Source organism: Bipolaris oryzae (assembly GCF_000523455.1).
Source record: "Bipolaris oryzae ATCC 44560 unplaced genomic scaffold scaffold_0, whole genome shotgun sequence".
Classification (NCBI taxonomy): domain Eukaryota; kingdom Fungi; phylum Ascomycota; class Dothideomycetes; order Pleosporales; family Pleosporaceae; genus Bipolaris; species Bipolaris oryzae.
In genome coordinates, this window is record NW_006911276.1 from 456,687 (window position 1) to 472,532 (window position 15,846).

At 53.3% G+C, this 15,846-nt stretch overlaps 7 protein-coding genes across 7 annotated transcripts; 5 read left to right on the forward strand and 2 right to left on the reverse strand.

Annotated features, from left to right (window-relative positions):
- Positions 1-236: 236 nt before the first annotated feature.
- On the reverse strand, positions 237-2,386 carry COCMIDRAFT_79423 (uncharacterized protein; the record flags this gene model as incomplete). Its single annotated transcript, XM_007684053.1, has 2 exons — positions 237-2,055; positions 2,109-2,386. 2 exons carry the CDS (start codon positions 2,384-2,386, stop codon positions 237-239), a joined length of 2,097 nt encoding a protein of 698 aa, XP_007682243.1.
- A 486-nt stretch (positions 2,387-2,872) lies between these two features.
- COCMIDRAFT_79490 (uncharacterized protein) lies at positions 2,873-3,474 on the forward strand (the record flags this gene model as incomplete). Its single annotated transcript, XM_007684054.1, has 2 exons — positions 2,873-3,111; positions 3,168-3,474. 2 exons carry the CDS (start codon positions 2,873-2,875, stop codon positions 3,472-3,474), a joined length of 546 nt encoding a protein of 181 aa, XP_007682244.1.
- Positions 3,475-4,300: 826 nt separating this feature from the next.
- On the forward strand, positions 4,301-5,229 carry COCMIDRAFT_79784 (uncharacterized protein; the record flags this gene model as incomplete). Its single annotated transcript, XM_007684055.1, has 2 exons — positions 4,301-4,445; positions 4,550-5,229. 2 exons carry the CDS (start codon positions 4,301-4,303, stop codon positions 5,227-5,229), a joined length of 825 nt encoding a protein of 274 aa, XP_007682245.1.
- A 572-nt stretch (positions 5,230-5,801) lies between these two features.
- Positions 5,802-7,432, forward strand: COCMIDRAFT_79405 (uncharacterized protein; the record flags this gene model as incomplete). The annotated part of the gene is made up of 3 exons (XM_007684056.1): positions 5,802-6,028; positions 6,083-6,719; positions 6,770-7,432. The coding sequence occupies 3 exons, from the start codon at positions 5,802-5,804 to the stop codon at positions 7,430-7,432; spliced, it is 1,527 nt and encodes a 508-aa protein (XP_007682246.1).
- A 733-nt stretch (positions 7,433-8,165) lies between these two features.
- COCMIDRAFT_21342 (uncharacterized protein) lies at positions 8,166-10,838 on the forward strand (the record flags this gene model as incomplete). Its single annotated transcript, XM_007683914.1, has 3 exons — positions 8,166-10,456; positions 10,511-10,666; positions 10,721-10,838. 3 exons carry the CDS (start codon positions 8,166-8,168, stop codon positions 10,836-10,838), a joined length of 2,565 nt encoding a protein of 854 aa, XP_007682104.1.
- Positions 10,839-11,572: 734 nt separating this feature from the next.
- On the reverse strand, positions 11,573-11,914 carry COCMIDRAFT_21343 (uncharacterized protein; the record flags this gene model as incomplete). Its single annotated transcript, XM_007683915.1, has 1 exon — positions 11,573-11,914. One exon carries the CDS (start codon positions 11,912-11,914, stop codon positions 11,573-11,575), a length of 342 nt encoding a protein of 113 aa, XP_007682105.1.
- An 867-nt stretch (positions 11,915-12,781) lies between these two features.
- On the forward strand, positions 12,782-15,569 carry COCMIDRAFT_79504 (uncharacterized protein; the record flags this gene model as incomplete). The annotated part of the gene is made up of 3 exons (XM_007684057.1): positions 12,782-14,672; positions 14,724-15,125; positions 15,184-15,569. 3 exons carry the CDS (start codon positions 12,782-12,784, stop codon positions 15,567-15,569), a joined length of 2,679 nt encoding a protein of 892 aa, XP_007682247.1.
- Positions 15,570-15,846: the final 277 nt, after the last annotated feature.

Here is a 15,846-nt window from a genome sequence, read left to right on the forward strand (position 1 = left end):
TAAATTTTTCTTGAATAAGAATAATGGTATCGAAAATGTCGTACGTACATATAAAAACGGACAGGAGTTTATAACTCAAATATATCGAAAAGGGGAACCCAAAAAAAACGCCAAACCCCCTCATTTTACAATCATTTCATACAGCCTTTCCGTGCGGAAAATCCAATATATCCCAGATCCTTTCCCACATACACACAGAAAAAAAACCCCCCGCCTTTCCCTTTTCTCTAATACCCTCAAATCTTCCTCGGTCCACCACCTCCTTTCTTCCCCCCTCCCACACTCCCTCCTCCTCCTCCTCCTCCTCCTCCAGACGTAATCTTAATCGGCACTCCACTCTTCGTCATCACCGTCCCTCCTCCTGCTCCCCCAGTCTGCTTGACCTTCTTCTGCGCCTCCTCAATCTCCTTTTTATCAACCCTAATCACAACACCGTTGTTCAGCGTCACGGTACCTGTTTGCTTGGCCTGCTCGGCTTGTGTCTGGGGGATTTTGATGGTGACGCCTGAGGCGAGAAGGACGTCCTTGGTGGGGCCGTTGGGTACGGTGGGTTTCTTTGCTGGGGTGTTGGGTTTGGAAAGGGTGGGTTTCCTGGTCGCTCCTGTTCCTGCGGCGGTGGCGCTTTGGGCTTTACGGATTGGAAGTTTAGCATTGCCGTTGGGGGGTTGGAAGGTTTTTGGTGGTGGTGGTGGTGGCGGCATGGTTGAGGTTGGACGGCGCATGCCGTTTGGTAGTACGGCACCGCTTGATATCGCAGTTTCCTTTACCAGTTTTGCGAGGTTTTCCTGCGTGAGGCGTTGGACGTTTGACATTTGGTCTGGGGACGCGGCTTGTTCGGCGCCCATTTTGGCGGCGCCTTCGATCATTTTTTCGAGTTGGTCGGGGCTGGGGAGTTTGCTCAGGTCGCCGGTGCCTTGACCTAGGAGCATCTTCATGTGGTTTTCGAAGAATTCTTTGCCGCCGGGTATGGGTATGTCGTCGGGTGAGGCGCCGTAGGCGACGGTCAGGGCCATCATGATGGATGTTATAGGCGCAAAGATTTTGACGAATTCGTTCCAGTTGCCACTCTTGACTTCGGTTTCGATCTGGACTGCGGGACGAGGGACGGTGCGGATGGTTTTGCCGTTGCTGCGGCTGGACTCGCTCCTGACGTCCATGTCGAGGTGGTCTTTCCAAAAGTCTTCGGCGGGGAACCGATTGTTGCGGTTGAAGTATTCAAGCATGTAGTCCTTTTCTCGCCAGCGGTTTCTCAGCCATACTTCGAATGCGTGTGTGTTTTCGTAGGGAATGTCAGCGAGACGGAAGCGGCGCCAGTGCATGTTTACGGATTTCGGGGGTCGACCTTCGAAGAATGAGGAGCGGAGGGTAAAAATGTCTTGTCCATATTGGCCTGGCGGTATCCCTTCGTATGCAATCGTGCAGTCATAGAGCCAATCTGTAGTGTCCTTCAGTTCGTTGAGACAAAATTTTAGACCCGTACTGCGAGGAAGTAGTTGATGCTTCATATCCTGGAGTCCATTCTTCTCCGCCCACTTCTTGCTTTTTTCCCGAGTCGTCGGAGATAGGTTCGTTCCTTCAGGGAAGATGATGAGCCACATAGGATCGTCCTTCTTATTCAGCCTGGAGAGATGCTTCTTAAATGTTCTTTCGTCCTCTTCCCACTTCCTCGATAGAAAGATGAAGTTGTAGAACTGTGCGCCCCACCCTATAATCGGTATGTTCTTCAACGACTCCTTCAGAATGATGTAGATGAAGCCATGCATGTTGTTCGTATAGGCAATCCACCATAGGTAAAGCCAGTCGGTGTAGAGTTGGTGGTTCGCCATGAGGACCATACGGTCTGCAAAGTTACATTGAAGAGAACCGTCTTTGCGCTTGATGAGCTGACCGACCATGGTGGAGTCGCCAGAGACACGGACGACTGTTGGTGCCCACCATTGAGTCAGGCAGGTGATGAGGATGGCGAAGCATTCTTTGGTATAGGCCATATATCCATCGTAGAATTGAGGATCGATGAGTTTCAACGGCGCGCCTAGGAACTGCGAAGCGCTTATGCTACGATACGTCAGTTTGATTGTACCCCGATGGCGACAGCTGGATATGCATACGCTAGTACTCCAGACAAAAAGGTCGAGGCCAATGTGAATGCTCTCTCTGCCTGTGTCAGCTCGCCATAGCGCGGCGGCCCAGCTGGATGCGCATCAACATTGTCTTTTGAGATTCGCAGCCCGGCACCCAGGTCGTCCTTCTTCTTCCTCTTGACCGACGCCGGCACCGGTGTTCTAGTCGCTGATTGGCCCGCAGCAGCGCCCGTCGACAGCTTAGCGGGAGGTTTGGGAGCCGTTGACTTGGTAGTGGGCGTAGGCTTCTTCGTCGCTGGTGGCATCTTGAATAGTGGCAGAAACACACAAACATTCAAATGTCCAAACGGCAAACACAAGGCCTCGCACCCTCCCCCCCAGTAACGGGCTACCCGCGACCCGCGACGTCAGTGCAGGGTCGAGATCAAGACGGCTGCTCCACTTGTGTCCCGTCAACCCTGGTCTGTCAGCCGCGATATGACGTCGATGTGTGGCGCTGTGCACTATGGCCACGCCAAAGCAAGATATGGGACCATAACCATTCCCTCTCTGCTAGCTCGTTAGCTTCCTCACTAAATAATATACGCACTCCGCAGTATACATCTTGCTCCTCAATAGCATCGCCTGTATTTCCTCTCAGAGTCATCATCCACATTTTGACTAAGCAGTAAGTAGTCCCCCCTTGGACAGCCAACCCTGCCTATGTCCAGTATTGGTAGATATTCCAAGTCCATCCACTGACACGTATCCATCAGAATCATTCTCAAAAGAAACATCACACATCTACCACAATGCCTGCCTCAGTAGCCTCAGCGCCCGTCAGACACACTCCCAACAAGACGACTCCTACAAGAAACGTCAAGAAGGCAGGCACAGCCGCAACCAAGAAGCCTCAAACAAACGGCGCCGTAAACGGAGCCACAAACGGAGCATCGCACCCCCAAATGTCGCCTTACACCATCATGGCCTCGAGAATCGCCAACCGCGTCGCCGAGATGGCAGAAAACATGACGTTTGTCGAGCGAGAAAAGTGAGCTTCGTGCCCTCTTCCCTTCAAAGAAAACCATTCACTGACTGCGATCAAAGGCCTCAGCCACAACAAAACGGTGCCGTGCAGCCGCAAGCTGCGCCCCGCAAGCCCCCGCGAAAGCTCGAAATGCGCATCCCCAACAGCGGCGCTTCACCTACAAACATCACTTTTAGCGCCCCATTCCTTGACAATACGCTGTCGAAGCTGTTGACACTGCAGAACCGCATGTTGACTGTCAGCAACGACATTGCTGCGTGCGAGGATGTCGACGAGAAGACGAAGCAGGAGCAATTTGCGCAGAGTGCCGAGTTGAGCCGCATTATCGCACTGATTTGTGCTGAGAAGGCTAGGCAGGGTGCTTAGCTATTCTTTTTTTTCTTTCTTTTCCTTTGCTTATTTCGGGCTGAATGATAGCATGTCATGTCTTCACCACGTTATCATTTGTTATTTTATTTTACAGTGGCGTTTAGAGGCGGTAGTTCCGTATGTATAACGAAATAGGTGGCTTTTTTTCCAACGTAGGTAAAGCATAGCTTTGTTTGTACGAATAGTTATAGATGAGAATGACAACAAAAATCTTAATACGACTGCAAAACTCTTTTCCTGTTCAGTTGCTGTCTCGTGATGTTGACCTGGTAAGGTTACCCCTGAAACAAAAGTAAAATGGCCTTCTCACTAAAGGAGGAAAATTGACACTTGCCACATATGCCCTTTACTACAGCACGCCGGGCCCCGTCACGCCCAAAGGGCCCAGAGAAAACCTGCGTCTTGTATCAGTGATCGACACGCGCCATGGCTGAGTTGGGCAGGACATTCTGTGGTAAGGTGTACGTCATGGAAATGCGGGGGTTGCTGCGGCGGGATAGCGTAGTCGCACGCACGCATCCCTGCATTCTCGAAACCGGTTCCAAAGAGTTGCGCGGTGGCGCGCTTTTTGCCGCAATGACAAGAGATCGGCGGCGAATTGGGGGGAAAAGAGGGTCTAGGTGAGTCTGGAGTGATGGCTGTGTTCTGGGAGAGAGATTGAGCTTCTTACTTTACTTGTTAATACATACTGCATTCTACGTTAGGGTTGCATCTAGACCTGCTCCGTACCCTGTCTTGTAACTGATACTGTCGAATCTATTGCATTTGCCAGCTTGAGAGATTAGGCGTCGTCGCTGCCTCTTGTTTTGTTGCATCTGCGAAAATGACGAGCTTTATTTCAAACATCATCTGGAACTCTGTCGAGGGGTTCGTGGATGCGGGGAAGAAATCGGCGGGCGAATTTGGCGGCAATGCGTTGATCAAAGCTGGGGATATGATTGAGAATAGCGGTAGGAGTATAGGAACCGGTAGGTTTGACACTTTTTTGCTCAGCTCCCGAACCCTCTAAATTCATATCGAATGCCATATCCTCGAATATTCTTCGGAAATGCTGACTGAACCCATCTCTTAGGCATAGAAAAAAAGGCTACCAGCTATGGCACTGCCATCACGGGTCAGCCTTATAAGCCTTCAGCAAAGGCCTTGCCTTCGACTGCCCGTAAGCCTGCAATGAAGCGCTCGAATTCTACGCCTGTGAATGTCAAACCACCGACAAGCGGATTACCCTTGGGCGCGAAGAAGTATCCTGGCGGAAATCAAGTACAAGGAGCTGTAGGCGGGGCCAAGAAGACGGCAGGAGGAGTCAATAAAGCCATTGGAGGCGTCACAGGGACCGCGTCCAAAACGACTGGAGGCGCCGTAGGTCGTGCAAACAGCACAATCGGCACTCTTTCATCCACGGCAGCAAAAGGCCCGGGTAGCATCGTAGGAGGTGGTCGGAAAGCGCTCGGCGGAGCTACCAAATCTATCCCCCCGTTCAAGGGTCCAGGTCCAACATCTGCTGCCCCGAACAACAGCATCCCTAAGCCAGCATATCCTACCGAGAAGAAGACGGCCGTGAAGCCAGGTCAACCGAAGCCGTTTACACCGCCGGTTGAACAGAAGAAGCCAGATCCGAAGAAACCTTATCCAGGAACGAATACATTGCCAGGACAAAGCCGGACGCCAGTGCAGCAGCACAAGTACAAGCCTTTACCCAGGTTGGGCCCACAGGTTGGTCCGGGGCAAACCATGCAGCATATTTCTATCTGATTTGGGAGGCTGTTTTCGTCTTTCGGCGTTATAATGTAAGACTAGATCCTAGGTTTCGGGAGTAAGCAATTTAGTCTTAGTAGTATGGCACTATTTCAAGGATTCATAGTTGTGTTGTCAGTTGTGCATGGAAACCGCGGATGCCGGATAACTACATGCTGCGATGCTTTCATCTCAACACGACTTGGTATGCCGATATAGACCGCGACCTTACAACCCATGACCAGCGGAATGGTTGTACAACTGTCCAAATAGTAGTCAGCACACGCTCGGGCACCCTGAAGTTGTTAACTTCGGCCAGACTCCGGTGTCGGCAGGTCTGCTTCCGCTGAGCACTATTGCTCATCATTGTCGATCGCTCCACCGAACCCCACACATCCTTACCTCAACTGTAATACCTTCGACCTATCATGAATGGCGCAACGGGTCAGACGGAGTCTCGGCATTTGGGGGAAGCATTCCGGGGATAAAGCTTAGGTTTCTTATATATTCCCGACCATCCGATGTATGACTAGGTGCATCTTGTGTGCCGTCTCGCTTTCCTTTTCGTCTTTGAATGCGTCGGACTCACGATGGCGCCGTTTTCTACCAAGAGATACTATGCAGGCGAGAGCCAGGACGAAGAGAAGGTTGACACGGTGGCAGTCGAGAAGAATGGAGACGGCATTCCAGATGCGCCTGTTACAGGAGAGATTGATCCAGTCATCGCGAAGCGTGTACGACGGAAACTAGATAAACACGTTGTCCCATTACTAGCAGCACTATATCTTCTTGCTTTTCTTGACAGATCCAACATTGGGTAATGCGATATATCAGGAACCTTCTTGGAGCTAACTGCTGACACAAGACACAGGAACGCGCGCATTGCCGGTATGGAAGAGGACCTCCACCTCAGTAGCTCGGAGTACTCATGGCTCCTAACGATATTTTACATTTCCTACATTGTCTTCGGCTTCCTTATCGTCATGTGGAAAGTCGTGCCTCCGCATCGCTGGGCTGCAGGATGCGTCTTTGCATGGGGCCTGATATCGAGCGCACAAGCTGGGGCTCAATCATGGACTGGAATGATGGTGCTCCGCTTCCTCATGGGAGTTGCTGAAATCGCTTTTGGGCCTGGCGTACCGTTCCTGCTTTCGTTCTTCTATCTCAGACACGAGCTCGGTCTGAGATGTGGATTGTTCCTATCGGCCGCACCACTAGCAAACACATTTTCGGGGGCGTTGGCGTACGGTATTACCAGCGGAAATCCATCGTTTGCAAAGTGGCGTGTGCTGTTTCTTGTAGAGGGACTTCCGACAGTTGTAATGTCTGTTGTGACATGGTTCTTTTTGCCAGACAGCCCGGAGAAAGCGCGATTCCTTACCGAGGAGGAGAAGGCTGTTGCCAAAGCGCGTGGTGTAGCACAGGCGGGTACGGGGACTCGAATTGGAAGCATTGAGTGGAAGGAAATGCTGGAAGCAGTACTGGACTTGAAGAGTTGGGTCTTAGGCGTAAGCAGAGTAAACTCGTCAAGTATGTCGACCGAACTAACGATTTTCAGATTATGTATTTCTCCGGCAACGTAGCATTCTCATCGCTGCCGGTCTTTTTACCTACCATCCTTACTGAGATGGGATTCTCACATGTGAACGCACAGGGACTTACGGCACCTCCTTTTTTCGTCTCGTTCATTACTGTCATTGTGACTTGCTACATTGCCGATCGCACACAACAGCGCGGTATCATGATCGCCATACTCACAGCAATCGGCGGTGCTGGTTATATAATCCTGGCTACGACTAAGGCTGTGGCAGCACGATACTTTGGAGTCTTCCTGGCTGCTGCGGGCATCTTCCCAGCCATTGGCAATGTTCTGCCGTGGATCACGAACAACCAGGGTACAGATACGCGGAGAGGTACTGGCCTGATGATGGCGAACCTAATTGGGCAGTGTGGGCCGGTACTTGGAACTCGGCTGTATCCAAAATCAGAGGGGCCGCTGTATGTGAAAGGTCAGTCAATTTGCGCGGGATTCATGTTCCTCTTTTGCCTGTTGGCTATCCTGTTGAGAACTCTACTTGCTTGGGAGAACAAGAAGCTGGATAGACGATATGGGACTTTGGCGCAGCAAAAGTCAGCGATGCAGGAAGCTGCAAAGGGCAGGGAGGCAGTCCATCAAATCGGACTGGAGAACTATGGTCCAATGTATCGATATGTGCTGTAGTGTGACCAATAGCAAGATAAAATGGCTATCATGGCGTTCAATGGCGGTATGCACCGTAAGGTTGGCGACATGTGAAAAGCAATGAAGAGGGGACTGGTTCTGCATGCAGCGGGTGGTGGAGCAGGGGCATGTAGCTTGGTGTTGTTTTCCTGCATCGTTGGAATAATTGCTAGCGATGTAGCTATATGATAGATAATTCATCGAGATGGTTGTGCAACCACGTGCAAATCTGTATCGAGTCAGTTCAAGGGCGAGGAAATAGTAGCGTGTTTGAAGCTGGCCCCCGTCTGTCCTCGGCCTGTCCGAAAGAGGAAACAGCGCACACGACGTCTGTTATGCGCACCACCACGGCGAAATGTCAGTCAATGCCATGTCCCCATCATGGCAATCTGGAGGCTGGCCCCGAGATCAGCGTATCCAAGCGCATGAATATCCATGGTCATCTTGCAGGGCACCGCCAAGGCACAGCACCCGCCGGTTCCCAGTGTGCGAACTGGCAGAAGGCTAGGCCAATGATTAGCTGCTGGGCGCACGCACCGCAGCACTGGCCCTCAATAACGTCACTGCCAGATTCTGGATGAACATGTCGTCTTTCGCTGCTCGTCCTCCTATGCGCTCCTACTTCCAGACGCCTGCGTGTCTGTATCCCAGTGGCCATCCACTGTATCTATACCCCCTCACGCATCCACAGTAGCTCCACCATTGCTGCTGCTTCGAGGCGCGCCTTGCTGCAATGCCGTCCAATTCCTCCACTGGGCCTGGACCCGCCAGCGCTGCTAACTCAGGTCATGCTTCGTACGCGACAGCTGCAGCCTCGGATCCTGTTTCGCGCCAAGGACAAGACGCTGACTCTGCTTCTGCTCTGCCCAAAAAGAAGAAGAAGACGCATCGTGGCGGAAAGAAAAGGCGCAACCGTCGCCCATCCTTTGCCGCAGGAGCCGATCTGCCACAGGCTGACTCAATGGATGAGCGTCCCACCCTCGCCAGCGCCGCCAGTCATGGCCAGTCACGAGGAAGCAGCAGCTTCTACCGCACCCACAGCAACCTCAGCAACACCAGCCTCGAGAGCGAGGCTCTGCTGGACCACCGCGAACAGCCCACCATCCGGACGCGTCGTCCGAGCGTGCCTGTGACGTCCATGTACCCGCCTCGGGGCAGCCAACCTACCCCCAACCCTCAACGCCTGCAGCCCTTGAAGCCAGGAAACTCGTATGGCAGGTCGCGCCTTTCACATGCCCCCGACCTGCTTCACCACAGCGATACCGCCGACGACGACGAAGACGACGACGACACCAACGACAGGACCCCCTTGATGAGCTCCTCTGTTCGTGACATCAGGTCAGGCACAAGCTATGGCTCCAACAGCGGCAATGCACGTAGCAGGAGCGGCACGTCCTTGTCTGCTCCCAAGCATATGACGATGCCTGAACACCGACCCGACCTCTTCACCCAGCACCATCACTCTGCCACAAACCTCAACGACTACGATGTTAACAACCCCCCGTCAGTGCCCACCAGCCCGACGTTTGAACCCCACTCCGGGCTAGACGATGTCATGATCCCAACAGATCTCGACCACATGTCTGATCCCGGCCGGCCCAGCAGCAGGAGTCGCGATGCGTTGATCAACATAGACGGGGACGAGCATGGAGGCTCACCTCCTTCTGCTGGCGACTTGAGACGTCGTATGACGACAACGGCACTTGAAGATGTCTGCTTTCCACACGAGGCCATGTCTGAAATAGGACACGAGGATTACATGAACGCGCCGACGACTGGTGAACCGACGAGTCGACGGAGACGCCGCCGCTGGCCTGATCTCGACGTACTACAAGCCTGGGCAAACCAAGAGAAGGAGCAGCGGACCATGGAAGGCATGCGCATGCGCAAGGTTAGCGAACCGCTCATGGTCGAAGGTCGTCTGCGTCCCAGACGGCGCGTCTGGCACCGTGAGGCGAGCGATGCGCCCTATCGGTTCACTTATTTCAACGAAACCTTTGACAATACCATCCACAGTCAAAGCATCAGCGAACTGCTGCAGCCCGGTCAAAGTTTCCGGAACCTGTTTGTCCCAGATCCCCCAATTATCGAAGACACTAGCGATAGCTCTGATACGGAGGATGATATGCTACACTCGGGTACCAATGGACATAGTTCGCGATCGGCTTCCAAAGTGGACGGTAAGCACTCTTCTGGAGAACAGACACGCTCCACGACGCCGCGTCCATCTGAAACACCCAAACGCGAAGACGAGAAACCGAAGCGCTACGGCCCACGACCTGCGTGGTGGCTGGATGTCATGTCGCCCACGGAGACGGAGATGAAGGTCATTTCCAAGACGTTTGGCATTCACCCCTTGACATCCGAGGACATCTTGATGCAGGAACAACGCGAGAAGGTCGAACTCTTCAAGCACTACTACTTCATCAACTATCGAACATTTGAGCAGGATGAGAACAGCGAAGACTATCTAGATCCCGTCAACCTGTACGTTGTTGTGTTCCGGGAAGGTGTAATAAGCTTCCACTTTTCCCTGACACCGCACCCTGCAAATGTTCGTCGCCGCATCCGTCAACTGTCGGACTACCTTGTTCTGTCGCCTGACTGGATTTCGTATGCCATAATTGACGATGTGACGGACGCGTATGCGCCCATGATTCAGAAGATCGAGGAAGAAGTCGACGATATCGACGAAGCCATTCTACGTCTTCACTCGAGCGATGAAGAACAAGAGGCGGAGAAGGAAAAGAGTCATAGCTACAACAACCCACACTACAAGGATCCGCCTGAGGTCAAGTCACAACAGGACACGGGCCGAGACATGCTGCGTCGGGTAGGCGAGTGTCGAAAGAAGGTGATGAGCTTGTACCGGCTGTTGGGCAACAAGGCCGATGTCATCAAGGGATTTGCAAAGAGATGCAACGAGCAGTGGGATATTGCGCCTCGCAACGAAATCGGCATGTATCTTGGAGATATTCAAGATCACATTGTTACCATGACTGGCAATTTGAGCCACTATGAAAAGTAAGTTTGAGAAGAAGTGGCTTGCCCAAGGTGCAAACTAACGAGGAGTTACAGTCTTCTTTCTCGCGCCCATAGCAACTACCTGGCGCAGATCAACATCCGGATGAATGAGCGGCAAGAAAAGACGTCTGACATTCTAGGCAAGCTGACGGTGCTGGGAACCATTGTGCTGCCCATGAACGTTGTGACTGGTATCTGGGGCATGAACTGGTAAGTGGATAACATTGCATGGGGGGCCAAGATGAGTTGCTGACCCAAAGCTAGTCTTGTGCCCGGACAAGATATTCAAAATCTTAACTGGTTCTGGTCCATTACTGGGGGCCTTATTACGTTTGGTCTGGCCTGCTACTTTATTGCAAAGCGGGTTTACGGCATTGTTTAAGCAAGAGCGGCGTAAGGAAAGTGTGCATTTCCTAGGGGTTTGTGGACAAGATGTTGCAACCCTTTGGCGTTTGGGCTTGATATACGTCGTGATGGATATGGCATTGTTGTTGGGGGTTTCTATGGATCGAGATTGTACATTGTTCTTCTGTTGTTACCCTAATAGAAGATTTCGGATAGCTGCGGCGTCTAGTAGTATGTTATTATCATCATTCTGGCTTGTCGACTATGAAGAGGGATTGATGTTGAGGGGCCGTATCAGCGGGGTTAATGCCACAAGACGGGAAGACGCATGGGTTGGTATGACATTTGGCGCAGTAGATTCTTCAGTAGTGTTGTGGTTCCGGTGAGCAGCTGATGGTGGCGGAGGCTGATGATATGTACATCTGTCAAGAGCTGTGACAGGAGCTGAGCAGTGTACCATGAGACGCCCGAGACCTGAACAATCATGCCGCCCCCAGCCTGCTGCAGGCTGCGGACCGTTGGTCATGGAAAAGAATGGACTCATTTATAGGACATTTCTGGATCGTAATAGTGGCTCTATTCCACGTGTGCTATCCGCAGGGCTGGCTGCAAAAAAAAACACTCGACCTGTTGAGTGGCATCTTCTGGAACGGCCCGTGGGCAGCCTTTGGGTCGATTGGGCAGCCTCTGGAGGGGATCAGGAAAAAAAAAAGGTCGTCTGATGTCTCTCTTGGATGCTGCCTTGACCGTACAAGCGTACGCAAAGTCGAATCAGAGGTAGTGGTGATGCATAGGGCTAGCAGCGTGACCCCAGAAGTGTTGGGTCGCCTCACTGCTGTTAGGCGTTAGCAGCATGTATGTAGGTGTAAGCTGTGCAGCAGAGAGGGAGGAGATTGTGTTTTCTTCATGGCCCCTCTGGCAGTTGTTGCAGCAGACCATTGCTGAAATAGTCACCGTCGACCATGGATCCGAGGCGGGCCATGAGGGCGGCGTCACAGGCATCAAGGCGTCAGACGGTCGAGGCGAGGGCGTGTCAGCGGATCGAGGCGTTTGCAAAGGCCGCGTGCACATGGTCGCTGGTCGCTGGTCGCCGGTGGCAGCCTCATACGGCATGCGGGGCTATATGCGACGGAGGCATGGCGCAACGTCCGGTCACTTTCTTGAGCCCACTAAAAGAAACTTCTAGCGAATGTGGCAGCGTGCAGGCACCGGTTCGCATGATGCTACGGCCGCTCTCCCGCTGTCGCTCCACGCACACGCACACACACGCACACGGCAATGGTAGGGCTGCCACTGCGCCCACTGCCCGTTGCCCGCTGCCCGCTGAGGGCGTGGTTGCACCCATCCCGACGTGCACTGCCCCTGCATGTATGCCTTGGACATATAGTATACTTACATATACAAGCCGCAGTATACTGTAGTAGCCATGCACTACTTCATTGGCCATGCAGAGGCAGAGCATTCGCGCCCAAGGCCCATGTCTGATTGCATCCTGGTCGAGGCCTGCGGACAGTACCCCCATGACGTCAACCGGGTGCTGAGTTCCAGCATCTGGGCAGTCGAGAACCCAACCCTGTCTTCTGACGCGATCCGCTCTCCATGACACTTGACGTCGTCTGCCTCGCTGCCTCGCTGCCTCGCTGCCTCTTCTGCCCTCCCTCTCTTATTACCCCGCCGTCGTCTGCTATTCCACCACAAGTGCCAGCATTGCCCATCTCCCGCCGTGTACCTGCGTGGGCTGATCCCCCCCCCCCTCTTCACCAATCGACCACGACTCGCAATCGATCGACTGGGGGCCTGCCTTTGACAGTCACATCAGCAGCGCCTTGTAGCCGCTGGCTGAGTAATAGCCAGGCATCACATTTCCTGGCCGACAGCCACTGCCCGCAACAAATACCGTTTTGCGCCCACTTCCGCCTTGACCACAACTTACCCCACCACTCACCCCTCAACCACTTTCCCCCCTCCCCCGCCGCACCCATGTCCGTCATCTACAAGAAGACAGAGCGCGAGCGCGAATGGGAGACCGGCTCATCGCGCAATGGCGGTGGTGGCTACACCACAGTCAGGCGCTACAAACTCCCTGATCGCACCCTCGAGGAAGACACATACGAGTCCGAGATGCGGCTGGTCCAGCGCAGCCGCAACGACTTTGACGACCACCGCTCCGTCAAGGACTACGTTATTGAGCGAAGCGTAGAGCCTGTTCGTGAAGTCCGACACTACCACTATGCCGAACGTTCGCCCTCACCACAGCGATCCGAGTATCGCATCCACCGCGAGTATGAGCGTGAGTACGAGCGCGCGCCCTCCCCGGCACGCACTGAAATCCGCATCTCGCGGGAATATGAGCGTGACGAGGAAATCTTCCCCCGAGAGCAGCCGTACGAGTTGGAAAAGTACTCCAGGTCCACTGAGTATTTCCGCCCTGAACCGCAACCGCAGCCACAGGCCCCTCCCCAATCCATCTACATCCGCAATGAAGCTGCTCAGCCTATGCAGATGCAGATGCAGCCTATTATTATCCGAGAGGAGGCTCCTCAGCCCATCATCATTCGTGAACGCGTTCCGGAGCCCGTCTACGAAGAGGAAAGGCCGGTTGTTCGACAGCAACAAGAGCAGGACTACTACTATGAACGTCGATACAAAGAGATTGACCGTGGAAACCGTCACGATGAGGAACAAAACTACTACAGCGACGATGACGTGTATTATTACAAAACCAAGGATACCTGGGGCGGAAGCGAAACGCGCGTCAAACGTGACGTCGCTGCAGGTGCCCTTGCTGGCGTCGCTGCTGGCCAGATTATCAGACATCACCGCAAGAGAAAGGGTGAAGCACCTGGCGGCTCCATTGGTAATGCCCTTGGCTATGGCACGCTAGGTGCCGTGAGTGCCGTAGCTCTTGACAGGTTCAACAACCGTTCCCGCTCTCGTTCCCGATCTGTCTCTTTGGACAGGGGTAGAGAGCACCGACGTCACAAGTCTCGTCACCGCAGCAAATCCCGTCACCGTAGCAAATCCAGGGCCAGAGAGCTTGGTACTCTTGCCGCTCTCGCAGGCGTCGGAGCTCTTGCCTACGCTGCTGGGCAAAGGAACAAGGCCAAGATGAAGGAAGAGACGGTCACAATCATAGAAGATCGACACCGCAGCAGATCTCGTCATAGGAGCAAGTCCCGCCATAGGAGGGGCCGAAGAAAGTCGAGGTCCGTCTCGGTGGTATCAGACAGGAGTAGGTCTCGTAGTACGAGCAAACACATGGACCCCGAGCACCGCAACAAGCGAGTAGCAGAAGTTGGCCTAGCTAGTGCTGTTCTCGCCGGCCTTGCTGAACGCCGGCGTAGCAAATCCCGGAAGCGTGAGGGAAAGCGCTCTCCAAGCCGCATTCGACAGGGTGTACCAATCGCTGCCGCCGGTGTTACTGGCGCAGCTATCACTGGACTCTATGAGAAACGCAAGGCTAAGAAGGAAGCTAGGGAAGCATCGCGCTCGAGGTCAAGGTCACGTTCCAGATCGAGGTCAGTCCTCTCCCGTCTTACCGGGCGCAGCCGTAGCAGGCGTCAAAGTACAGTGAGTGAACCAGTCTTAGTAGAGTACGGCGGTGATCCCATCTACACCGATCGCCCAGCGAGAAGTCGAAGCCGTAGCCGTAGCCGTAGCCGCAGTCGCGACCGAACCCGCTCGCGCCGTAGACGACGACGAAGCTCTTCTTCTTCTTCTTCTTCGGGCGGTAAGAGCCGGAGCCGGAGTAAGAGTCGGGCACGGGCGGTTGCAGAGACGGCAGCAGTTGCTGGCGTTGCCGGTTTAGCTGCTCATGAGGCAACAAAGAGAAGAGATCGTAAGAAGGCCGAAAAGGAAGCCGAAAGACGACGTGAGTCCACCCTTCGCCCATATCGGAACTAGTTTGCTCAAGAATCAACAGGCGAGGAGGATTCGGCATACTCGACTGGCACCTACGACAGTCCATACGGTAGCCCTACCGCATCCACAGCCTACACCAATGATTCACGCTACTTCCCTGAGACGAACTACTTCCCTCCACCTCCCAACGCACCCGCCGTCGATCCCAACGCTCACAGTCCTTACCCACCCTACAATCCAGCTGACTACCCCCCTCCACCTAATACCGCTTATGAACCCAACCACCCTTCACAATACATCCATCCGCCTCATAGCGATGTCCATGTCGGAAACCCCTATGCGCCTCCTCCTCCTCAGCCACACGATGCTTACTATGGCCAACCCCGTCGTACGGACGGTAATGTGAGTGCTCCAGCCCCTAATCATATCGGTAACGAGCACAAAAACTTCGCTTCTGCACGTGGTGGGTTTGGGACGCTGCCAGCCGGTAGTGCTGAACATCATTGCTGATACGTGAATAGGGCCCATAGAGAAGTCTCGCAGCCCTAGTCCAGTTCTTCCAACTCCTCCCCCTCCAGAAGAAGAGAAGAGTGTCAAGTTCAATTTAGAGCCGCAGGAGGAGCCCGCTCGGGAACCTTCGCGAGAGCCTTCTCCTGAGGGTGACGACAGCGACCAGGAACATCGTGGGCACAGGAGACGGAGGCGACATCGAGACGATGATAATTCACAAAGTTCGAGGGAGTCTGGCAGGAGCCGTAAGAGACACCACCGAGACGAATCTCCTGGATCGGATGCGTCTGATGCGACGATTGAGCTGCCACCACGCTTCGATGAGAATGGGCGGAAGAGGCCTGAGGATCCGCTGGCTGATACTTTGGAGAGCGTTTTGGCTTCGATATTCCGATAGTGTTTTGTTGGCTTCACGTCTTTTAATACCTTTCTTTGGATACCAGATTTTCTTTATTTTAATGACTGTTACGATGGGCTTTCGGTATGTCTATGATGATGTTTTTGTTTGATGATTGTTTATGTTTTGCGTCCGATTAATGGTAACGAAGTCACGAAACCTTGTAGACTTATATAGCATTGATATACCAGAGGATGGAATAACACTTGATTTGTATTTGTTAAATTTTCGATATTGTTATCTTCCTACGAGCCGGGAAATTGAAGCCACGTAGTGA